The sequence below is a fragment of the Schistocerca serialis genome, chromosome 4 (assembly GCF_023864345.2).
Source record: "Schistocerca serialis cubense isolate TAMUIC-IGC-003099 chromosome 4, iqSchSeri2.2, whole genome shotgun sequence".
Taxonomy (NCBI): domain Eukaryota; kingdom Metazoa; phylum Arthropoda; class Insecta; order Orthoptera; family Acrididae; genus Schistocerca; species Schistocerca serialis.
This window is the reverse complement of record NC_064641.1, coordinates 911,585,727-911,612,675: the sequence shown is the minus strand read 5'-3', so window position 1 is coordinate 911,612,675 and position 26,949 is coordinate 911,585,727. Positions and strand designations below refer to the sequence as shown.

The 26,949-nt window shown below is 42.4% G+C and overlaps 1 protein-coding gene across 1 annotated transcript in view; it reads left to right on the top strand.

The window, feature by feature from the left end:
- Positions 1-26,949, top strand: part of LOC126474840 (calcitonin gene-related peptide type 1 receptor-like) — an 820,928-nt gene that overhangs the window by 739,253 nt on the left and 54,726 nt on the right. The window contains exons 9-10 of the mRNA XM_050102318.1: positions 3,106-3,237; positions 8,890-8,931. Coding sequence (XP_049958275.1) covers positions 3,106-3,237; positions 8,890-8,931 — 174 coding nt within the window. The remainder of the gene's footprint in view (positions 1-3,105; positions 3,238-8,889; positions 8,932-26,949) is intronic.

The window sequence follows — 26,949 nt, the reverse complement described above, 5'->3', positions numbered from 1 at the left end:
CGGAGACGTTTGTATCAACATGACAACACAACCTGTCGTGTACCAGCATCTGTGAGGTAGTGGTTTGTGGACAGCAGGATTCCTGAAATGGACTGGCCTGCCCACATTCCGGTCCTGAACCCAGTGGTACGCCTTTGTGATGAGTTACTCCAAAACTCCAGCAACCTTGTCTGGTTTAACCTCCACAGGCATTCACATACCAAAGTGAAAGTCTATGGAGCAGATTTCAAGCCGTCTTAGGGACGAAGGGTGTTCATATCCACTGACAGGTATTTGTTTAATTGTGGTCATACGGTGCAGTACGTCGCCGAACGTCCCACTGCAGAGACCGGCCACCGCACGGCAAATTTTCCACGTTTGCCTGAAGTAGCCTTTTGTAAGACGATGACATGGCGACTAATTTTGAAATTATCTTGATACAACAGTTTCAGCTGGTGCCATGAATGCTACTATAGACACGGTGACTGTTCATCACTATGTAGACGCCAGAAATATGTTCACGTTAAAGGACTCAATCAAATGGCGCAATCACGAGCACGATTATATCCACAACTTGTTAGTTTAGCAAAAAAATATTTGTGCGCAACATATACATCAGTAATGTCGTTCGGTAACGACAGTAACTATTACCAAATTGTATCGGGTACCTTCTCCACAATATAGAACATATAGAATAATTTGTCATTACATGTACAGTCTTAGCTGATAGCCTGGAATCACTGACCAATTGCTAAGAAACAAATGGAAATGTTCGGAAACTTTTATACTCGCCCTCACATGATTTAACTTTTAACTCGTACAATGGATATCATAGGCTCAGAATTAAATTACAAGTGGTCCCAAACGCGTAGTTGAATTCAAGGTTACTGCAAGCTATCTTTACTTCTGAGGCGTGTGCCACAGCTGATGTTTTCCTTCCCTTTTCTCCCAAGTAGAATCACCTCTGCCCCACTGCCAGACCTCCAGGTATTGGTAGAAAATCAATACGACTCTATAATGGGCCTGATAAAAAACATAACACTGTTCTCCACGTGGAGTGGACAACGAGGTGATCGGGACCCGGATCGAATACGCACAGCTGATTATCTATCGGCCAGTTTAAGTGTAGTTTTAGGCGGTTTCTCACCCTCGTTTTTGCAGACGATTCACCCCCAAACCGCCTTTCTCAGTTCAGCTCGGAGAACACGTTAATCAAACAGTGAAACTAAATTAACACAGATTCACAGACAGTTTAATAGGAAAATGAAATGTGGCAACTTCTGAAAAAGATAAATGTAAGTAACAAGAAGTAGCAAAGAAAATGCCCTAAACATAAAACAATAGTACTCAGTTTCATTAGATTAGGAACTTCGTTTTATCTGGAGTATAGTGCTACCTATGTAAACAACGAAATCACACAGTGGCGAAAATAAGTGTCGAATATTGCCGAAACTTTAAACCTGAACGTTGTCTTATATTATGATATCAATATATTTGTTTCTTTGTAATACAATCCCGATGGAAAAAAATCCATGTTTCTACTGTGAAGTAGGAGTATGTGCAGTCTATAGCAACCTTGTCGTCTCTACACGCTACAGTTCTTGTGTTGTGTATCATCACGAGAGGTCTGTTGCTTCGGGATGGTTTGCCAAAGCTAACGTACGATCAGATGTTGGGTATAGTCACTCCAATAGGACAGCGAATATGAGAGGTGAATGTCACCGTGAAAACATCGTTCAAATGTTTCTGAGCACTATGGGACTCAACATCTGAGGTCATCAGTCCCCTATAAATTAGAACTACTTAAACCTAACAAACCTAAGGACATCACACACATCCATGCCCGATGCAGGATTAGAACCTGCGACCGTAGCGCCTAGAACAGCTCGGCCACAACAGCTGGCTGTCGCGGTGATTATCGCTGTGAGTTAATGTCTCTAGAGTCTGGGACAAGTTTCTTGCGACATCATCAGCCGATGATCGTCTCAGTAGTGGCCACAGGAGGAAAACGACAGGTGCGCAGGAACAATGTTCTGTCTAACAGTATGCAGACACCCTCAACACAATGCGACACTTCTACAGCGGCAGTTCCAAATTACTACAGAAATTCAGGTGTCAACACAAATGATCCATGGGTAGGGTTTACGCGCCAGAAGACATCTCAAGGCTCACCCTTTAAATCGGGTTCGGAGAGAGGCTTGTGTCACATTGGCATGACACTGTGGGCAGGCCAGCAGTGGGACGTAACGCTCTTTCCTGATCTGATCCGTATCAGTCTCCCCCTGAAAATAATGATACTCGTGTGTGCAGCCAAGGAGGACAACGTGCACAACCCAACTATGTCGTAGACCGCTACCCTCACAATGGCAGTTCAGCCATGGTTCGGGGTGAACTCATATATGGCCGCAGTATAAGACTTGTGCCAATGCATGGGAAGATGATCCGCACAACATGCTTCCGCGCATTGTTGCTCCGTGTGGTGACGGAGGACAATGCACAGCCCCATCGTCACAATCTTGTGAACAGCTTCCCAGTGGAGCATGCCAACAACTAAGTGGAATCGCCCCATACTCTCCAGATCTCAGAGGGACAGAAAATGCATAATCAATTATAAAACGAGTGACTGTTATCGTTCTATCCCACCAAAGACCACAAAGTGGAAACAAGCTATATCCCAAAAGCTTATGTGGACAGTTTGGTGAGGAGTGTTCCTAACAGTTTCCCCAGGACGACGAGGGCCAATTGTTTCATAAACAATGTGTTTTCAAGTCGACAATGATAAGAAACTGCAGTGACATCTTTTGTAAAGTTTTTTTTCTTCTTTTTGTTTGTGTTTATCAAGTACAACTATATTAATCTATTTTATTTTCGATTTCTTGTGACTATATCTGGCAGAACGAAACCAGTTTTTCCTGTTATGTCCAGTATTGACAATAAAGCAATATGCAATATTTATTTTGATCATTGCGATTTTGATTTATAACAAGGGCTATCTTAAAGAGATGGCGTGCTCTAGCTCGCACTGGCAGAAAGAAACTGGTATGCATGAAGAATGATGGACTGATGTGTGGTTGTTGAGTTGCTTGAATCGAGACTGTAGATTAATGAGTGTCTGTACGTGCGCAGGCGCTGCGTGCGGCGCTGCTGTTGGTACCCCTGCTGGGTCTGCACTACCTGCTGACGCCGTTCCGGCCCGAGAAGGACCACCCCTGGGAGAAGGCCTACGAGCTCATCTCCGCCGTCACCGCCTCCTTCCAGGTTAGTCACTTCTCCCCTCTCTTCGTGTAGTCCTGTACCCATGGAACATAGCAGACAGTCTTACAGTGATACCATTGCTGCTTCTTACGTTGTTGCTCTAGAGTCTAGACCTACTATTGCCGACAGGTGAAGAAAATGAAACTTGCCAGAAAAATATTTCCTGCAGTTCAAGGCAGGCATCATGGAAAATCTCAAGTAAGCTGGGCTGCCCATGTTGGAAACGCGACATCGATTTTGATGCGATGACGGCATATTCCACCTGGGGGTAATACATGCACTGACAGTAGTTTCAGCATCGGCCGCAAACAAGTAGCGTAGTGGCATAGCTACCAGAGCGCCGTCTTTGTCTACCCTTCAATAAGGAATGCTCAAACCCAGAAGGCTCTTTGTGGTGCAAACGTGTGAAGCTATTAGGCAACCATACCAAGCAGGTGCACTCGTGCTTCCTGCAGGCAAATGAGCGAGTGTAAAGGGGTGATATTGTGGCCTACCGAGTGGCGGAATGGTCCTTTCGTAGAACTGCCACACAAGTTGCAAGCTCTGCGTCAGTTGTGTAACGATGCTGGTATCGGTGATCACAAGAACATTATCACAACCGTAGAGGAGAGTCTGGACATTCCCCACATCACAGACGCCCTCCAGGATCGTCGTATCGTATGGGCAGCAGGGAGATTGTACTTCTACAACAGCACAGATAAGATGGCTTGTGGGCCAGCCGGCCGTTGTGGCCGAGCGATTCTAGGGGTTTCAGTCCGGAACCACGCTGCTGCTGCAGTCGCAGGTTCGAATCCTGCCTGAGGCATGGATGTGTGTGATATCCTTAGTTAGGTTAAGGTAGTTCCAAGTCTAGGGGACTGATGACCTCAGATGTTGAGACCCATAGTGCTTAGAACCATTTGAACCATTTTGCTTTTGAGCCCAGACATGTCAACACGAACTGCAGCGAACCAGTTATTAACAATGGGACTACAGGCACACACACCTCTAGCCAGTCTTCCACTGAAGCGAAAGCATCGACTGTGCATGGCTCGATCGGCGCCGTCAGAGGATCACTTGGAAAATGGAATGGTGCTCTGTAGACTTCAGTGATGAAAGCAGATGCTGGCTGCACGCAGTTAATCGTCGATTCCACGTATGCTGTAAAGCCGGTAAGCACTGTCTCGTAGAGTGCATTCGTCCATGACACACTGGCCCCACCCCGGATCTTATGGTCTGTGGTGCGATAAGCTACAACACTCCTTCAACTTTGATGTTTCTGGGGGTAACGCTGACAAGCCCTCTGATAATTGCCCTCTGATAATAATAATATATATATATATATATATATATATATATATATATATATATATATATATATATATATATATATTGCCGTTCTTGCAGTAGGAAGGTGGTAAGTTGTTCCAACAGCATAATGCTCGCCCACACACTGCCCATGAAACCCAGTGTGCTCTGAAAGGCGTGCAGTAACTTCCCTGGTCAGCCCGATCTCCGTACTTGTCTCCAGTCGAACACGCGTGGGAATGATGGGACAAGAAGAGACTCGCGCGACTCGTCAGCCAATAGCTCTTACAGAACTACGCGAATAGACCGAGCAGGCGTGGCATAACGTACCCAGTACGGTATTTGCCATCTGTACGATCGACTGGATGCCAGAGTCAGCGCTTGGATTGGCGTCTGTGGCGGTTATACAACGTACTATTAGGGGTGTTTCAGTATGGGTAAATATCTGGGCCTCAGAATAGCGTGTGCTATTTGTCTGTAAATGTAATCATTTCATGTACGCCGTATCCACTGTTGCAACAAAGAATCTTGAGTTATCTGGAAACCTTTAAAGGATGGACTAACTTTTTTCTAGCAGTGTATTTTCTGAGCTAGTATTAGCTGCCCACCCTGTATTTCGCATCTGACAGGGAGAGGACTGTACTGCTCCCGCCTCTTACTTTCGACTCCCACTGTGTTGCCACTTCGGCGGCGCAAAGCATGCAGCCTGCCAGCTACAAGTGAGCCATTGTGGCTTTGATTTCAAGGTTATTTTAACGTGCCTTACGATCTGTTATGTAGTGGACGAAAGAGGGACGTAAGCGAGACATTATAGTTACACACTATACGTGAATTTCAGAGCGTTTCCATGGTTCTTTAGAACTTCTTACTTATTACGAGTTAAGTTTTACAAAATTAAGAAAAGTTATGTGGAGAAGCTTACTTGTATCAAATGATAGCAAATGATATACGATACGCAAATTTCGAAAGGTTTAAAAATGTTCAAGTGTGTGTGAAACCTTATGGGTCTTAACTGCTAAAGGTCATCAGTCCCTAAGCTTACACACTATTTAACCTAAATTATCCTAAGGACGAACACACACACCCATGCCCGAGGGAGGACTCGAACCTCCGCCGGGACCAGCCGCACAGTCGAAGTTGTTTTGGTAATAAAAAAACAGGTATAGTTCACCGAGTTCAATAATTTTTTTGAGTGTGGCATGATACGTTTGGTGCAAATCCCAGATATGAAAATGTTTCAAATGAACTAACGCAGCTCTGGTCCTAATTACAATTCAGACCAAGCTTTTGATATTTTGTGTGTGAATTTCAGAATTTGTAATTGATTTTTGTGAGGAGATAAGGACATTAAAGGCATTTTCTGTTGCTACGCAGAGGGAAGGCTGGGTCTGGCCGACTGCAGGCAGTACTTGCCGCAGTGCCGGGCCCTGTCAGGTGTCAGCTAATTTAAATCAGACTGCAGAATGTCTGACAGAAACAGTCCCGATCTGAAGTTTTCCCGGCGTATTTCCAACTTGAACATTTCTCGGGTATCCGACCGGATAGCGTCTTAATGTCTCCACAATATTTCGGCAGACGTACACTCTGCCATCTTCAGGTGGTTCCTGACGAATGCTCTGCTGTTCCTCTGGGCGCCCTATATATACTAGGCGTTACCCCCTCCACCGTTCCTCTCCTGGTGTGTTCAGTGCGGCCGGCGCGGCGGGTACAGGAGGTGGTGGGGGAAGCGGCGCCTGGGTCTGAACTGGGGTCTGCAGTCTCCATGCTGCCGCCCTCGGGGGCGGTCCTCGATCTCTGGGACCGCATCTTTCTCTCCAGGCTGAGTGCAGGTTTCCAAGCCTGACTAAGTTGAAGGCCGCTGTCTTTATTAATTAGATCGTTCTGTTGTCGGATTTCAATGGCCTCTTTAGTATCGCAGTCCCAGAAGTAGGAGGATTGACAGAGTACTTTTGTTTTTTCGTAGTCCATAGTATGGCCAGTCTTTATACAATGGTCAGCCACAGCTGATTTAGTGGCCTGGCGTAATTCGGTATGGCGCTTGTGTTCGCGGCACCTCTCTTCTACAGTGCGGACTGTCTCCTCAATGTATGATTTTCCGCACTGACAGGGAATTTGATAAACGCCTGGTTTTCGAAGGCCTAGGTAATATTTCAGGAGAGCCTTCCAGCAGGACTACAGCACCTCGAGACAAACGGAATACACGCCAATGACTTGTGTTCTTCCGTTTCTTCTTTTTGTTCTCTTGGCGCAGTCTGTCTGAGTGCATGTCTTATTTGCTTCTGTTGTACCCATCTTTCCGAAATGTTGTCTCGAGGTGCTGGAGTTCTGCTGGACGGTCGTCTTACCATTAGGCTCTCTGAGCACGACTCACGGCCAGGCCAAAACTTCCGTGCATCCATGTCCAAAAGAACTCTGCATCGTAACTGAGAGTAACACAGGAACTGCAATATGGTATTTATCCGCCGACTCCGGGCGGGCGACTTACAAGTAAAATGTCTCACCTGTACGGGAATATACATAATGGATGTACGGGTACAGGTTGTAGGCAGGTGGTTGACCACAAATGGGAGTTTGAGTGTGACCGTGAGTCGTGCTCGAATAGGCAAATGGTAAGGCGACCGCTCGCGATAAGCGGGAAATCCGGGCTCGAGTCCCTTCCGGCACAGATTCTCATTGTCGTCATTTCATTCTACAACTGCTGGTTGTCCATATTCTCAATTGCGAATGCAGTTCATGTATTCTTATTTCGATGCGATCATGTCCTCCTCATATCTAAGTACTCAGTATGAGAACCAAGAGTGTCTGTACAGTTTTTACTTCAAGGGCCTCCGGAACGCCCTATACTTGCAATGTTAAAATAACGCTTATAAATTACATCTTTCCTCACAAAGTATTTGAGGTAGGAAGTTGAACTTTTCACAGATTATTTATTGGAATATGGGCTACAACTTGACACAGGGATTTTACAAAATTTTAGTTCAGTTATTAAAGATGATTTTTTTTCAATTGTAATGAAAATTCACAACATTTTTTTGCAACTTTTTATTTATATATTCAAAAATATACAGTTTTTTTGGAAAAAGGCTGTGTTAAATTATGCAGAAGGTACTGTGTAACATTTACTGAAAGTTTGAAACAAATATGTTTGGAAGATCCTTAGAAAACATGTAATTAGTATGAGAAAATAAAAGCTTTGGGAATCGAGCGACAAAGATTGGATTAACTTTTTAGTGCATTCCAGGTCCATAGGATGGATTATCTTCATCCTCTGCAAACTCCTCCTCCAGCTTCCTCTTGTTCCTCCTCCTGTTTACTCTTGCTTGTATTTCTAGACTCTTTACAGCCCTGTCTGCAGCCCGAAGGCGTTCCTTGTCTAAAGCAAGCATCGCTCGTTGTTGTGTTCGTAGGGTTTGCTACCATTTTCTTCAGTTGCAGTTACTGCAACACTGTTCCAGAATGTGGTCATGTATGAACACTTATCACATTTCAGTTGTATTTCACTAGCAAGTCCTACGTGCTTTTTATGGAGAGTTCCAGACCAACTTCACTACAATGAATACATCTTACACAGTTTGAAAAAATTCCTTTGAGAACCGACATATCAAATACTTCATTCACATCCGATTCGCCCATAAAACATTCATAGTTTTCACTCATTGAACCAAGCTTCTTCTGTGAAGTATTTTCTTTCCCACTTTGACTGCTATGGGCAGGTGTACTTGAGAGGTTAGGTTCACTCACTTGGTTATCGTCTTTATTGTTTACAGTAATAACACATACCTTTGGCTTTCCAACATTTCTCCTTTCCTTAAAAGCCTTCAGAGGATTTCTAATAACTTTACTTTTACTCATCATTATACCTCAACAAAACAGAGACTCAAGAAACAGAATTAATTACGAATATTTTCGAGATAACGACAGAGTAAATAAACATGAAACAATCGACAATCACACCAGCGATATATATTGAACCATCACAGGTTAGCCACAACACATACTTTATCTCACATCACTAAAATGTACCTGATGAACACGGACGTTAATAATAACACCATTTGACAGCAGTTTAACAGCGCCGCAGTGGGTCACGCCCATGTAGAACACATTTCAAAAAAAATTTAAAAATAGTTGTAGTCTTCGGAATTGAATAAATTATATATCTATTAAAAGGTAATAGTCCGCAGAGTCAGAAAACGCAAAAAAGTAAAAATTGAACTTTTCATGATTTTGAGCCTTTCCGGAGCCCCTTAACGATTTGGGAGGTGCGTTATTTATAGTAATGTATAGTTAAATGTGGTTTTTATTTGGCATAATTCTACAATTCTCTGATTGTGTACACTGAAAGTTGGACCGACTGACGTGTTTCAGGGCCTGTGCGTGGCAACGCTGTTCTGCTTCTGCAACGGCGAGGTAATGGCAGCAGTCCTGGGTTCGAGGACGGGCGTCCGCCCGCCGTGGCTGGCGCCGCTGACAGAGCTGCGCCTGTAGAGTCGGCAGACCCGCGACGCACGCTAAACCACCTGCGGCCGCCTCACGCAGTTGCTAGTAGCTAGTGGCTAGCTGCTAGCCAGTAGGAGTAGACAGTAGCCACGCACTCACGCAACAGTAGCCCTGCATGTCGCCCCTCACCGCTGTAGCTCTTGCGACAGCCAGCAGGGGTGATGGGAGCTCTGCTTTCCAGATTTACATCTTAGGTTTTTTTCCCCTATTTTCATATTTACCAACACGATATCTGTTTCACACCGCAGCATTAAATTAGAAATAATTGTATTGACGTGCTGCATTCTTGAAGCAGTGACGGTTACTTGTTTCCACCACAATGACGATCACTTCTGACGAGTTAATTGTTTCAGTATATGGGATAAATTGTTCGGTACAATTCAGATGGAAGACAAAGGCATAGTGGATAACGTAAGAGTCTATTTTTAACTGTCTGGTAGCCTGTTTTCAGATTATAAAGGAATTGTAGGAACCTACTTCATCCTTAATCTGCTGGCGAAAGAAGTACGACACTAACAGAAGGGCCTAGAAAGGCGGATGTTCCAATCTGCGTGTGAAAAATATTCAGCATTTTGTGGTATGTGGTATGTGGATGTAGTATAGTAATAAAGTACCAGGAGACCGTATATTATTGTTCTATCCTCAGCTCTCTGCTTACCATACTATATCACATTTGTAATAGCGTACTTCAGATACCAATGGTATTTTGTTAAAAACTAGGTTTACCTGTTCTTGAAAAAGCGGTTAACTCTACCTCTGTATTTATCAAAGCTTATTTTGCATCTACTATCGTATCTTAAATATTATGCAACATTTAGTGATAACACTCAAGTTTACAATGATGTCATAGTCTGCAATCTGTATTGGTAAGGAATCTATGGGATCGTAGACTGATTAGACATCTTCCTCATAAGGGCAATTAAATACCTTAACTACAGTCGCTCACCCGTTAATGAAAGATTTTAAGCTCATAATACGGACGCGACTGACTGTGGGAAATATCTCTTCATTGTACCATCTCGTTGCTTAAATCATATTTCAACAGTTCGTCGGAGGGATAGATGAATCCGGGACCTGTCATTTTACGAACAGTCCTCATACCGCTTATGCTATCCATGCGCAATTTACCGTTACGTCAAAGAACAAAGTCTTTACTAATACCGTCTAAAAATCACATAGTAAACTCTTGACAATTATTTAAAGTGTAACGCAAGTTATTTTACGGGAATACGTACTAAAAAACAGTTAATTAACTGAATGTGACATAATTTACAAATCAGGTTCACAATGGTGACATCAGAATGTAAGAGGATGGTTTTCTGGTCGTGTCCATGACTGCAAAGGTGTGAACGAGATTATGTTTTTTACTGAATTTTTCCGATGTGCACTCTTCCTGTCCAAAATAAGTACATAAATTTTATGTTTGTGTCTTGTTTTCCTAAATGTATGTTTTCTCCTATTTTAACTCTGTGCTAGTGTTTGATACATACTTGTTTACTTTTATTATCTGTTTATGTTTATTAACAGGTCTTTATGTTTTACATTAAGTTCTATCCAAGCTGAATGCTTTGTGTTGAGTGGTATCTGCTATTTTTTGTTTTTATGATCCATTTCCTTGACCCTTTGCCTGTGACTTATTTCTTGCTAACTGTGTCCGTTGTCTTTGTTTGTTAACATTTTCCTCATTAATTTTATGTATGTAACTGCAGTTAAATGGGCAATAAATAAAATATATTTAAATTCAAAGGGAAATGTAGTTATAGTTACCAACTGTAATCAAGACGTGTGACAGTATAATATGAATATTTCTGCCAAAAGGCATTAACAAAACATTTTGGGTATACATCCACGACTGATTTGCAAAGATAAGATTCGTCTTATTTTTCCAATATTAGCTCTCGAACCAATGTTGAAAAAGATCATGATAAATTATATGAACTACAGAAAACCTCTCAATTCTGTCTGTATGTATGTGTGCGCGTTTGTGTTTTAGTGTCTTCATTTGGGAAATTGGTTCCTTCCTTCTTTTTTAAACTGTTCCGCAGGCCACCGACGCAATACTTGCATGCTACGCTTATCACATGTAAAGTGTTACAGCACTATAAACGTTTAATATCCGCGCTAAAATGAAGTTATGGTGAAGTGTTTGGTTAAGAATCTGAATTTTTTCTGTTTACCAATAGTGCTATTCTACACACTGCTTGACAATTACGTACCATAATAGATTTTAGAAGCTACAGATATCGTCAGCAGCCTCAAACTAGTTGAGTGACAAAAAGTTATAACCCACTGGTGATACTTTACCTCCGTAACATATCATGTAGATATTAAAAAAGTTAATGAGTACAGACGTAATACAGTAATGAACAGTAAGTAATATATTACATAGCGTCTTTAGTTAGTATGTTTAATATTTCTCTCGGATCTGTTCGTTAAATTAAGTGAACCTTGAAATAAAAACTAATTTGCTTATCATGTGACCGATGAACGTACTATTCACTGGTGTGTCAGGAGCACTGGTGACTCACATTGTAATACATATTTATAATTTACCTGTTTGGATGGCTATCTTTGCAGTAGCTGCTGTACAACTATTATTAATTGGTCTTACTATGCCGCCATGGATGGTGGTATTTCTATCAATAGCAACACTGATTTTACATTCATTAGGCCGTGGTCTAAGACACTCCTCAGAACACTTCTCCGCTACTGCCTCTGAGAATACCTCTCGCAGAAGCGGACGGAATGTTACGCACGAAAACAAATCACTCTCTACTGCCCAAGAAAACAGGTGTTACCAAAGGTACATTTGTTCGTTGGTTTCATCACTCCAGGTTGAAATAAACAAGTATTCCTTCGTTGCTCGCTGAGTTCCTGTCGAAACAAGTTGACTTTCATTCTTATTATTCCAGCTTTTTAAGGATTTTTGCTCCATTTTTCTGCAGTTCGCGTTATTCATTACCTTACCGACCACCATATCACATTGCCACGCCATTTCCCCCTTTACGCAGACCGCATCTGTCACTCACCTTTCCCCTTTTGATTTTTGTGTCCTGCACTTTATTCAATACCCCATCTCTCTCCATGAGACATTCCACCCAACCATCATCCCTCAGCCGTTTTCTCTACAATGACTCCTACTCTCCCACTCGACAACTCCGGTCTCTGCCACAACATCTTGGAAAACCTACCAGCGCCTGAAAATGAACACTTGACACCTATAACTGGTCATACAGCTCGTCGCTAAACAATTTGATTGTCGTAGGAGGGGTGCCGGATTCGATTTATGGGCTCGAGAAAGGTGTCTGTGTGAAAGAATGATTGTCCCTGGCCAAAACAACACGCACAAGGGCCAAGGCACATCAACCTATGACAGCTACTTTGTTAACAATACATAACGCACCAATTCGTCCTTCACTATCAATGATTGCAATAAATATAATGAATATCACGAATGATGTTCCTTTAAACCTATGTTATAGATCGACAGTTATCTATAATTGCATTATTCGTAATAAAAATGTTCAAATGCAAGTCCGCTTTGTTGGGAGCATTGAGCTAATCGCCTCTTGGTAGTAGCATGGACACCTCTTAACATTTCTGCAGATATTGAAGCGCTACATGACGTATTCGTTCTTTTAACAAATCTGGATTTTCCGGTTCCGTTTCGTAAATCCTGGCTTTGATATATCCCAATAAGAAAAAATCCAAGGGCGCTAAATCAGGCGATCTCACTGGCCATCGAATAAAATCATCACGATCTGTCCACTATTCGGGGTACACAATGTCGAAATATTCCCTAAACCCTCAACAATCAAGGGGTGTCCTGCCATCGTGCTGAAAGTCGCCCTCACAGCTAATAGAAGAGGTATATGTTCTAGGAGATGACCAAGATTCAGCTCATTCTGTAGAAACTGCAAATACAGGCAACCGGTTAGTATGATACCCAAATAAAGCGGTCCAGTGATGTGATCTCCTAGAGTGCCTCACCATACATTAACACCACAGTGCGCTTGCATGTGATGTGGTCGTAACCACTGAGGGTCCGCAGGAGCCAAGTAATATAGATTGTGTCTATTGACAGTGGCGAAACAGCATTCGTCTCCTCGTAAAATGTGCCTTACGAAGCGCGGAAAACGTCTACTTCATTCACGAGACGTCTGCAGCACGGTACCCGATTATTGACCTACATAGCTGTTTGTGTAGATGCAGCTGAAAAGGATGCCACTGTCGTTCCTCAAAAATCTATTGTACCGAGGGCCTCGTTATTCCCAGAATCAACTGCAATTCTTCTTTGTCCTGATTGCGATGAGAAATAGGCATTACTGGACGAGATTTACTGACTTTCGTAATATTAATTATAATGACGATACTATTATTATTATTATTATTATTATAGTTATAAATAACAATGCAATATAAATGCAATAACACGATAACACTTTCGCTTATACTACATTGTACGTACGCATTATTTTCATTTAAGCTATGTTTACACCGTGTGATATGTGCTTCAGAATAATCAGGGCAACTTCGAATGCGTCGCCGATTAGCTTTCCCACAATATGTTGTACATGTAAAGCTCCCACAGTTCTTAAACGTACGTCTGTACGTCTAAAATCATGCGCGGAATGTAGACGTCGCGTTGCAAACCGTTGTGAGTACAGTTTTCGGGCCTCAGCTGCTTTGCGGTGCGTCTCCTCATAGATCAGTATCGTAGCGATGTCGTTTTCGTTAGAGTACATTGCAGTTGCTATTTGTTTGACTGTAAGACTAGAGAGGAATTACAAAGAGATGGTCGCCCTGCCTTGTCAGAGCGTAAACAGGTGGAAAATGCAATCAGATAGCGGCACAGCACGGTGGAGGTTAGCTTGTACGCACACTTTCCCTTTGGACAGCACAGACAAGGCAATCATTCTTCCACTAACATACGCGGGGAACTTAAAACTAAACACGACGGCTTGCGTGGGCCGTCTGTTAAGGCCTCTGGATTCGTAGGGTTGGCAGTACCCAAAACCCAAGCGGAAACATATAAAACGTATAGAACACGATATTACAAACCTTTAATAAAGTAAAGTGAAGTGCAGGTTCAGCAAAATCGAACTGAAAAAGAATTAATAAATTAACAGTCAGAGTGGACCAATCTTTTCCTCGACTGCAGGCTCTGCTAGAGCAGCGAAGAGAAAACGCGTTCCCTTTAAATTATATGAAATGGGGTGATAAACTCCATAAGTAATGCGTGCATCTTATTCGTAAGAAAAACTGTTTTCAATACTTTACGAGTCAAAATGTAAAAACTTATAATGCGTACAAAATGTGTACAGTATTGTGCCTGTGTACTGCAAGTATGGTGCACTTTACAATGATGCATATAGGCGGAGAAGTTACATCAGCTGCTCAATGTTATCTCCTGAATATGCCATTAAGATTCACTTACCTAATGTATTCTCGATGTTAAATGCAGAAGTTAATTTTTATATTAGCTGAAGAGCCAACACCGTGTTACGAGTGGAGGCCAAAATACACGCGTTTTAGCTCAGGCACGCTAGCGTACGTGACTAATATGGTGCAGCCTTTCTCCAGAGAGCTAACAAATAACGAAACATTAAGTGCAGTCGAAACGAACCGTTTCCTTTGATAACGCTGCGGTCCCCACTTCGCCGCTAGAGAGACGTGTGTGCGCGCTCCCACACACACACCGACACCCCCCCCCCCCCCACACACACACACAAGCACGTGACGACACAGCGATCGCGTGCACGCACGACAATGCAACAGCATGACTGCCAGTGCAGCTATGGCAGTGTTTGAAGAATAGTTGTTATCACTAAAAACTCTCCATGTTGTGCAGCTAAAACCAGTATGCCGCTACCGCTCTCTGAGGAACGTGCTAGAGCATTAATGGTGTACGAAGCCCATGTCGCATGTACTGGTACCCGTGCAATACTTACGTCGTAGCCAAAACAACCTGTTGGCTCCATAAAAGGATAAGTAGCGCTTTGGAGCATATGATCACCGTCTGCATCATTTTAACTACAGGGCACCGATGGTAGGGACCAGAATTCACACGTCAGTGTGATGTCTCAAAAATAGTGGGAGCAGAAAATCAGGCATACGATGCAAAACACGATAATGTATTAACAAACTTCAGGGTGACAATTATTGTGCTATTCGGAAAAACGTAAATTAGTTACAAACTACGGCGTGCACACGTTTTATTCAACATGTAAACGTCGATACAGATATTTGGATTTCAGTTACGTCATGTTCGATATGCCTGCCATTATTGGTGCTGATATGGTGCAGACGAATAGCGAATTTCTGCATGACCCGCTGACGTGTTAGGACATCGGTGCTGTCGATGACCTCCTGAACGGCTGTTTTCAGCTTGCTGTATTACGTTTAATATAGCCCCCATAGCATGTCTTCAGACCCGGAGAATATGGCGGCCAGTCGTGTCCTATGCCAAGTGCTTCTGGGTACCCCATAGTGAGAATGCAGTTACCCAAGTGCTCCTCCAAGACATTAAACGCTCTCCTGCTTCGACGGGGTCGAGGTCCGTCTTGCATGAACCACATCTTGTCAAAACAGGGTCACTTTGGATAATGCGGATGAAATCTTCTTCCAGAGCATTCAAGCACCGTTCGGTAGTCACGGTGCCATTAAGGAATATCGCACTGATTATTCCGTGATGGACACTGCTCACCACACGGTCACCAGTTGAGCGTAAAGAGATATCGATAGCGAAATGCGGGTCCTCAGTTCCTCAAATGCGCCAGTTTTGCTTGTTGGCGAACCCATTCAAATGAAAATGGACTTCGTCGCTAAACCAAACCAACACGCGCATATTAATTACCATCATGCTCCGCGGCCCACCGTGCTCTTTGGACGTCGTAACGCAAACCGTTCAGAAGTTATGACGATTTTATCTCATATAGTTCAGTAAATGTCATCCTGTACTTGAAACTAACTTGGTCGATCTGTTGAACCTACTGGTGTATTTAACAGAAATTATAATATATACAACAACAAACGTAAAAGAGAAGTGGCAGAAAATAAGTGAATTAAATCAGGAGTTGCTGAGGGAATTAGACTAAGATCCGAGGAACTTTAAGTTGTGGATGAATTTGGGTAGAAGTAAAGAAGATGTAAAATTTAGATTTTCAAGAGCGAGAAAAGCCCTTTCATAATGAGAGATTTTTTACCATCCAATATAAATTTGTTGGCAAGTGTTTTCGGGAAAATATTTGAGTGCAACATTAAATCGAGTTGAAACTTGCGCGACAAACAGTACAGATGGAAAGAACGTAGAAGATGCTGAAATTTTATGATACACTTAGGTAACAAGTCATTCGATTGCGATATGCACATAATCTCTGGTAGTATCGCGTACTTAGTATATAACAGGGCACAGCATTGGCGGGGCTCTAATTTGTACTCAGCTGATTCATGTCAAAACGTTTCCGACGTGATTGTGGCCGTAAAACAGGAATTAACGGGCTTTGAACACAGAATAGTAGATGGAGCTACACGCATGGGATATTCCATTTCGTTGGGGAATTCAATAAACAGGGTCCAACGTATGCTGCCAATACCAAATTCCAGGCATTACGTCTCATCATGGACAACGCAGTGGTCGACAGCCTTCACTTGACTGCCGGGAGAGCCGGCCACTGTGGCCGAGCGGTTCTAGGAGCTTCAGTCCGATGTCCTTAGGTTTGTTAGGTTTAAGTAGTTCTAGGGGCTGATGACCTTAGGTTAAGTCCATAGTGCTTCGAGCCATTTGAACCATTTTGAACGGCCGAGAGAGGCGGCGTTCGCGTGGAGTTGTCAGTGCTAACTGATAAGCAACACTGCAGAATCAATGTGAGACTTAAGCCGGACGTATTCGTTAGGACAGTGTGGTGAAATTTTCGGTTAATGGTCCATGACAGAAGACGCCTTTGGTAACAGCACGACATCACCTGCATCGTCTCTCCTGGGATCGGGAACATGTTGATTGGACCCTAGACGACTGGAAAATTTCCGTCTCGTCAGATGAGTCCGGTGTTTAGTCGGTAGTGTTGGAATGTGGTGTAGACCAACGAAGCCATGGACCCAAGTTGTAAACAAGACACTCTACACGCTGGGGTGCCTGCATAATGGTGTGGGCTGTGTTAACATGGAATAGACTGCGCCCTCTGCGCCAAGTGAACTACTTAGGGACCATTTTCACCCATTCATGGAATTCATGTTCGCAAACAACGATTGAACTTTTGTGGATGTCACTGCAGACTGTGACCAGGCCACGATTGTTCGTGATTGGATAATTCGAGCGAATGATTTGGCCACCCAGATGGCCTGACATGAATACCATCGAACAAATATTACCGAGACCAGTTCGTTTACAAAATACTGCACCGGTAACACTTTCTGAATGATGGAAGGCTATAGAGGTAGTTTGGCTCTATATTTCTCCAGGGGGTTTCCGACTTGTTGAGTCCATGCCACATCGATTTGCTGCACTGGCAGGGCTAAAAGGAGGTCCGGCACGATATTAGGAAGTATGGCATGAATTTGTCACCTTAGTAAACAGGGTGAGTAACTAACCATTGCCACCAAGAATAATCCGAATAGGAGCTGAAAAGTTTGTGGGACAGATTTGCATGGGACAACGGGGGTCATAATATGTCATCGGTTGTTTGTTGCTAGGTGGGGTCGCGTCAGAGATATGAAGGTCAACCTTTTTTTTTATTTTTTTTATTTTTTTACTTTTACTGGGCTGCTATAGTTTGGTCTATCGAGACGAATGCAATGATGTGTAACAGTAAGGTCTTTGAAAGTGAACGAAGGTCAAAAAGATGGCATGAACGACCATTTACAGAAGGTGTTCGAAATGATGACCATTAGTATCAATGCAGGGCTGCAGTCTTCTTATTATGGGTTGAGTGGTATTCCTTATCACATCGGCACTTATCGAAGCACATGCTCGGACAGTTCTCTCTCGCATATCTTCAGGTGTAGTTGGAACGTATTTATAAACAATTTCTTTCACGAATCCCCACAACAAAATTCCAGAGGCGTCAAGTCTGTCGAATGTGCCGTCCACAACACATCTCCTCCGCGTCCAATCCAGCAATTTGGGAATTGTCTGCGCAACTCTTCTAGCCATCAGCGAAAAATGTGCCGGACACCCATCGTGTTGATACCACATTCCGTTCGTTGTTCCTAAAGGTATTTCATCCAATAACAGACCTAATGTTTCTTGCAGAAATGTGGTGTATCTCCTACCATTAAGATTTCCTTCTATTAAATAGGGACGTATAATTCTTTCCTTCAGGATCCCACACCATACATTCACCGACCAAGGTTTCTGGTGTGCCAACATGGATTTTCAGTTTCCCAATAATGCATGTTATGCAAATTACCCATACCTTGGTTCGTGAATGTAGCCTCGTCAGTAAATAAAGTCAAATTAATAAATGTGTCATCCTTCTGAATCTGAAGTTGAGCCCATCAGTAGAAGTCGATGCGACGCATACAGTCCGTAACAGTTAATTCTTAGTAGAAACTCATATGGTAAGGATGATATTTATGGCGATGCAGACCACGAATGACACTACTCTGGTACATGCCAGATTCCTTTGCGATTTGACGCGAAATAGCAAGGATCTCGAACCAGAGCGACAAGAATACCAACTTCCGTTTTCTCGTTCGTAACTTCCCATTGCCGGATATGTTTCCCATGCGTTAAAGATCCAGTTGTTCCCAATTTATCATACACATATTTAAATGTGCGACGTGTAGGGTGAGTGCATTGAGGATATCTTTCAGTTTATCTCTAGCTCTCACTGAATTTCGTTGTAATTCTCCATAAATGAGATGCATTTCAACGTGTTCTTCGATGGAATACATGATTCACATTCGCGTGATTCAACGATACTAGTCTTACCGTTCCTATTAGTGTTGTAATGTGACACCGTCTAATGTTGTTTACATGTCAATGGCACGTTTGATGGGTACGCCATATTCGGCGGATATTTACTATTTGTACCATATACGAGAGGGAATTGTCAGAGCATATGCTTAGGTAAGTGCTGAAGTGATAACGAATGCCACTGAATCCATGATAAGAAGATTGCAGCACCGCATTGATAATAATGGTCATCACTTCGAACACCTACTGTAAATGGACGTTCATGCCACCTTTTTGACCTTCACTGGCCTTCAAAGATTACACATTATTGGATTCGTCTTGATAACCGATATCAGAAAATAAGTACCAAAGCATAGCACCCCATTTAAGAAAAACAAAGTTGACCTTCATATCTCTGACGCGACCCCCTCTATCAACAAAAAACCAACGTACATTATGGCCCCCGTTCTCCCATGCAACTTTCGTCCCACAAACGTTTCAGCTCTTATAATACTCTCAGAGTTATTCTAGGTAGCATAAGTTAGTGATTCACCCTGTATAGAAGAGTGCTGAAGTTTAGATGTAAAGACCAGATATCTGGTAAATAGGTATGGGATCGATTTTAACAGAAACGAAATTTACTGCACAAAGTGACTCAAAGAAAGGACTGGTTTATAGAGCACATGTGAAGGCTTGACGAATCATCAGTTTCGTGATGGATGTAGAGTCGCATAATAACTGAAGAGGATACCAAATATTGAATATCAGGGTCAAATGGATGTAGATTACGGCAGCTGTGAAAAAATTAAGAGGCTTGCACTGGGCAGTCCAGCGTAAGAGAGCTATATCAACTAGACATCAGACTAAGACCACAATAACAACATGGCTGTCTACTAGATGTTGCTGTGAAATGTTGAACTAGCGAATAATGTGCTGCAATATTGGCCATCCTCCCATAGTTACAAAATAGGAATTCATTGATGACAAATTTTGTCATGAGTATAGACTTTGACGCTGGCTTCGTGGTTTCATCAGAATCAAAGTACACTCTTTGCACAGGCACATGTATAAATATCAGTGGTCAAGCTACCTCGGAACTGACCCACGCTTGCGATACGCACTGTCTGTTTGCACGAAATGCTCATCAGGAGCCCATTTAGCACGGAGTAAGGGTCAACGTAAGCTTGCTACGTGGAATGGCTGTCTGTCAGCCAGCAGGGAATGGAGGCGACTGGCTCGCGTGCAGAGCCTCTGTCACAGTGTAACACTCTGTGCAACAGTTGGAAAGCTTATCAGACGGTGTTCGCAGACTAGCTAATCTGCTGTCTTTCTCAAACAATTCTAAGGAAACTGGTGAAAGAAACTGATTCTCTTGTATATCTTAGCCCTACTTGTCAGCATCATTATGAACTGCTTGGCATTTAGTTAATGGTCGTAGGTATTCTGTTTCTTTTTTTCGAAATTAAATAGCTCACAGCATGAAATTCGGATTGCTTGGTATGACAAATAGGGGTCGCTTTGAGTTTGCTTTTGGTACACGGTAATTCGTGCTACAAAATCTAGCTGAGTGTACTGAATCTGTCTTTAAACTCTGGAGGGCATCTACATCAATCTCTATTCTTGAGAACTGGCTTGTGTGGTACGTAGTGCAATCAGTTTCGCTATTTAGTGTAAGCGATAAAGTGAGAATGAAATACTCATACCTTCCGTCGTGTCTCCTAAATGGTTTGAGAGATTTTGGTAATTGATAGGTCCCCAACCCTGAGAATTCCTTATCTACTGGGATACAAAGGTAACTACACATTTTTCAGTAGAGCAATGTAGTTTTGTAAGGGTCATCGGTAGATTGTGAAACGAGAACTGCGTAGGTTTCTCGAAAACAAAAGTAGGGATGTAACACAACTAATTTTTGTATCAAGAAGAGCTTTTCATAAATCTGTGTTGCTCTCAGTTGCTCGTTTCATAATACAGTCTGTTAGGATTCCGTTGCAATTTCAACGGTATTATACTAAATGTAAATGTCGTGTGGCTAGGGCCTCCCGTCGGGTAGACCGTTCGCCGGGTGCGAGTCTTTCGATTTGACGCCACTTCGGCGACTTGCGCGTCGATGGGGATGAAATAATGATGATTAGGACAACACAACACCCTGTCCCTGAGACGAGAAAATCTCCGACGAAGTCGGGAATTGAACCCAGGACCTTAGGATTGACAGTCTGTCGCGCTGACCACTCAGCTACGGGGGGCGGATGGTATTATACTGAACTGACGAAAGTCATGGGACACATCCTAATATCGTATCCGACTTCGTTTTGCCCAATAGAGCCCTACAATCCCGTGACCTATGCACGTGTCCCGCACGCGCCTGTGACGTGCGAGCGTGAGCGCTAGTACGATTCGCTAACGTTGATGGAAGTTTCCGAAGATTACCGAAGCTAATGACAGCTGCTTGAGGGAAAGCCCCGCAGCTGGCACAGTGGTGTGAGCCACAGGGATTGTATGCTCCTGCAGTCACTTCCACACGGGTTTCGAATTCACAGTGTGTGCAAGCAGACGCGCGATGCTCTTCGCTTACCATCATGTCTCGGCGAAATTTATGCGACTGGCGGACAACGAATACAGATATGAAATACTATTCACTATTCGTGACTAATTAATATTATCCAACACATTATTCAATTATACAAATAAAAACATTAATTCGTCATCTGTGAATAAAAAATGTTAAGGACAACAGGTAAATATTAAATTCAATTGCCTTGCCATTAAAAAAACTAACATATTTTTCAATTCTTTTAAATTAGTCTTCTGTGCAATTATTTTTTTTTGAAATGTGTCATCAGAAACCTTATTTGATTTACGGAGATTTACCGTCATGACACTAAAGAAAATAGATTCTGCGTATGCAACGCACTCCTGAATTCGCCTTTAACCATAACTTCGATCTGTGGCTTTCCACTCATAACCTTCTGCAAGAACAGAGAAATCATCAATTCTGCCGAAGTTTTTAGCAAGTTATTAGTTGTGATTCAACTTCACTTCTCAAATCGCATTCCTAATAAAAAAAAATTTCAGGTCATGATATCATTCGAAACTCGTGACCCGACTTCTATGACATTTATTTGTCTATTGTATGTCTGAAGTTTGCTGTAAGCCCACCTTCGTCATGGACGGCACTAAAGGTCGACTACTTGTATTTAAATCGGGGGTAAGACTTTACTGTAATAACTGAAGTTGGTGTAGAGAGGTGAAAACGTCTTATAATCCTCTCTTAACACTTTCACAATACGTAAGTATTAAGTGTGTTGCAATATCACGTACTTGTTGATATACCCAATGTAACTGCATAGACAGATGTATCAAAAAACTGTTTCATATTCTAACGTCTATCTCACTCGGAGTTAATCCTAAAACACTGAAGATGACTCTGGACAACCAGCAGCATACCATAAGCGTTTAAGGAGATTTTAAATTAAAAGTCTGGTGATGTTAAACGTTAGGAACCATTGAGCTCACACATATTGTAGCACTACAACGCGCATATACGATAATGTTAGTAATCTAAGAAAGGTTGTGAAGATTGTCGTCTGCGTTCTCATCTTTGAATGCTTACGTAGAATTCTTGCGCCATGTTAGCAGTGGGAACGGGAGACATCTTCACAGGTGCAGAGACACATGAAGGGGCCGAGGCGGCAGTGAAGTAAGGCTGTAAAGCGCTAGGCTGGTCTTCTGCCACAGCCAATAAAAGAAAAGATGTCGTGGGCTGCAGCCCCGTACTTGGTCCCTGCGACAGCCAGCTGGCTCCGTGGTGCCACATGTGAGCAGGTCGTCACGCGGGGAACTTACGTGGCTAACGTCAGATTTCGTGCACTTGTCGAATCAGCCAGACCTTCCTTGCATCTTGAAATAGATTTCGTGATGACTTTCCATAGCTTGTAGCTCTTGGTAGAATTTTCAGTTCTGGAGGGACGTACAGTATATCTTCAAATGATTGGTGAATGTTTTCCTTGATTCGGTCAGGCAGTATTACTGCTTACCGACCAGGAGAATGAATGCAAGTGTGTATGGAAATAATGCATGTCTCGCACAATGTGTGAATCGTTTTAAATCAGTACCGTTGCCCAATGTTAATCAAGTAGTGCGTGGTGTATCTCCTAAAGTGACATAGTAACTTGGTTCAACTAGTGCTTGAGTTCTGTGGCGCCGCCAAAAACCAAGACCTGCCGGCCAAGATTAAGGAAGCTAACAAAGTATCTGAAATTTGTAGTTATGCTCAGGTGACGAAGTTTGCCTCGTCAGGATAGTCAAGCTCACGCCTTCTTGAGGGTGCGTTAAATCATTACATATGTACTTTTATCAACCGAAAGGAAACTTATTTCTGATGTACTGTACATTTGAGTGCACTCAGGTAGCTTTGTATTACGCCAGACAGTCACGGCGTCCGTACGGTTGTTGGTATAGAAACGTAAGCTAGCTGTTGCGTAAATTAGTCCACAAAGTGATTAGCAGAGAAACTCGTCCTAGTTAGCTGGACACCAGTGTCAGAGGGGTCTGACATCTCTCCCACGATCCGTACCAGCTGTACACTTCCAGTGTACACAGTCTGTTTGACAGCGATTCACGTTTCACGGGAACGTACAGCCTCTGCTGAAGCAATGGTCTGAGTTTGAAATGGTTACCGTGGCGTTACTTGAACATTGTTGTTGTTGTTGTGGTTTCAGTCCTTAGACTGGTTTGATGCAGCTCTCCATACTACTCTATCCTGTGCAAGCCTCTTCCTCTCCCAGTACCTACTGCAACCTACATCCTTCTGAATCTGCTTAGTGTATTCATCTCTTGGTCTCCCTCTACGATTTTTACCCTCCACGCTGCCCTCCAATACTAAAGTGGTGATCCCTTGATGCCTCAGAACATGTCCTACCAACCGATCCCTTCTTCTGGTCAAGTTGTGCCACAAACTTCTCTTCTCCCCAATCCTATTCAATACTTCCTCATTAGTTACGTTGTCTACCCATCTAATCTTCAGCATTCTTCTGTAGCACCACATTTCGAAAGCTTCTATTCTCTTCTTGTCCAAACTATTTATCGTCCATGTTTCACTTCCATACATGGCTACACTCCATACAAATACTTTCAGAAATGACTTCCTGACACTTAAATCTATACTCGATGTTAACAAATTTCTCTTCTTCAGAAACGCTTTCCTTGCCATTGCCAGTCTACATTTTATATCCTCTCTACTTCGACCATCATCAGTTATTTTGCTCCCCAAATAGCAAAACTCCTTTACTACATTAAATGTCTCATTTCCTAATCTAATTCCCTCAGCATCACCCGACTTAATCCGACTACATTCCATTATCTTTGTTTTGCTTTTGTTGATGTTCATCTTATATCCTCCTTTCAAGACACTGTCCATTCCATTCAACTGCTCTTCCAAGTCCTTTGCTGTCTCTGACAGAATTACAATGTCATCGGCGAACCTCAAAGTTTTTATTTCTTCTTCATGGATTTTAATACGTACTCCGAATTTTTCTTTTGTTTCCTTTACTGCTTCCTCAATATACAGATTGAATAACATTGGGGAGACACTACAACCCTGTCTTACTCCCTTCCCAACCACAGCTTCCCTTTCATGTCCCTCGACTCTTATAACTGCCATCTGGTTTCTGTACAAATTGTAAATAGCCTGCCGCTCCCTGTATTTTGCCCCTGCCATTGAACATTATACGAAAATATTTCAATGAAAAATTCCGAGAAAATTGCTAGACTTGCTGGGCTACGCACAGAAAACCGTCCGAGATCATGACATTGTTCTAGCAGCGAATGCAACATATGTGCTATTCTATGAATTTATTGTGCATCTGAAACAAACAGAATTGGACACTTGGGTGGTCAAAAGTTTTGAATGGAGCAATGTTTATGAATCAGCCGCCTTTCTCGGATATGTTTGCTTTAAGAAAGCTTTTCACTAGGTTTCAGCAAGATCTGTTATGACAGCGGTTGATACATGAGGGACTGATGCAATGTGCGATGGACACGTCGATACCGCAATTTATAAAATAGTTATACAATACTTCACGAAGATGTTGAGTAACGCAAAATTGATAGATGCAAGGGAGTTCACTAAATTTAGTCTTAATGAATTTAGCCCGCCGAAACGCTCCGTTCAAGTCATGTGATGGCTGTGACGTCACTGGCTAACTCGCTGCTCCAACTGTCCGAAAGACGATTGAAGTGTTGTCACATTTTGGAATTTACATTTCGGAAAATGGATTACAAATGGTGTGTGGTACCACACTGTACGAATACATCCATGAAAACTCTTGGAATTTTTTTGTGGGTGTTTCATAGAATGAGAGGGTACGTAAAAATAGCTTGGCACTGTACCAGAAAAATGCTATTACTTAATTAAAAATATCTTGTACTCTGAAGCTAACTTTAATTTACCTCCGAGAAACACTTTCCCACTTTTACAAAGGACAGCGTCAGTCGACAGAATTAAACTCTTGAGGAAAAATTATCGTTGTACTCTCATCTTTACCCACCATTGCTAGCTCGGTTGACAGAGCTGTGAAGCGGTGAATTGTCGTATATTAAAAGATGATATCGTTCATTTATAAAACAAATGTACAATCGTTTCATATGAAAACCAAATCGCAATTACATAACTTCACCATAGCGATTGGAAACAGACTATTAATGTGTTTTTCTCTGCGTTTACATTTGTTTACATTTGCAATAGCTGTTCACACACGTCACGTTCAAAAGATATTCTCTAGTTAAAGTTACCATACGTTTATTAGAAACAATGTTTTTTATTCTCATTGTCCAGTTAGGATCCTTGTTATTTAAGTTTTTGAAGTTTCATCATCTTACATAAGATGTTCAGTCCGCTTGCGACACTGATGTTAGTTTACATCGCCAAACGTGAACTTTCTTGTTGTATATGCTTTATACCCCTCCTCATACAAAACGTCATCGTCCTACACCTCGTTGAACAAAGGGAGTATTGTTACAGCTTCACTACTAGTAATCATTTTCGAGAAGGGTAATTGTTTGTAAGCATTTATTCTCAGTTGTCCTTTTCTCAGACTAATATTAATGTGAAGCTATAAACAATACATCCCGCTGTCGAAACCACTCTACAACGATCTCCTGCTAACGCTATTTTCATCCTTCATAATTGCAACAACGAAAGCTTGCTAATTCTATTTTCATATTTCTCCCCCAGGATTGGAACTTGTGGTCTTCATATTCAAGACAGAGACACATATGCAAAAGTTCCACAGTTCATTAGTTTTGAGCATGTTAAATGATGTGGCAGGCAGCAGGAAAAATAATGTCCGTCTTTGCACATATCGCCGCTCTAAATAAGTGGAGCATAAACGCATCAATTTTCGTTAGGTTTCCGCTATCAGCAGTCACAAAGTTCCTTTCTATTGTTAGTTAAAAGATGTACGTGCGTTTTACAACATTGAATAGCTAAATTATTCGCAGAAATAGTGCGTAAAAAGCTGTTAACTTCGGCTAACACTCCTATGACATACGTATAGCTTCGTCTTACTCCTAGAATGTGACGTCGCCAGAGCTTCAGCCAATAACAGAGCGTTTTCGATCACATGACCAAATCTTAACATTTAATGGTTCTGTAAGCTTTAATTACATAAAAAAAGAGACATTTTGTGAGAATATTGACGTACATGTGATTTGAATGTTATAAACACTCCGTATAACAACAACCCGAACTATATTTTTAACTTACGAAAGTAGCCTTTTGTTCACGATTGGTTAGAAGAATGATCTGGATAGTTCGAGCAAATGATTTGGCTACTCAGATCGCCCGCAATGAATCCCATCAAACATTTACTGGACATAATGTGGAGATCAGTTCGTGCACAATATCCGGCAACACTTTCGCAATTATGCAGGGCTGCAGAGGCAGCGTGACACAATATTTCTGCAGGGGAGTTCCAACGACTTCGTGAGTCGCTGTCAGGTCGAGCTATTGCCCCACGCCGGGATAGAGGACGTCC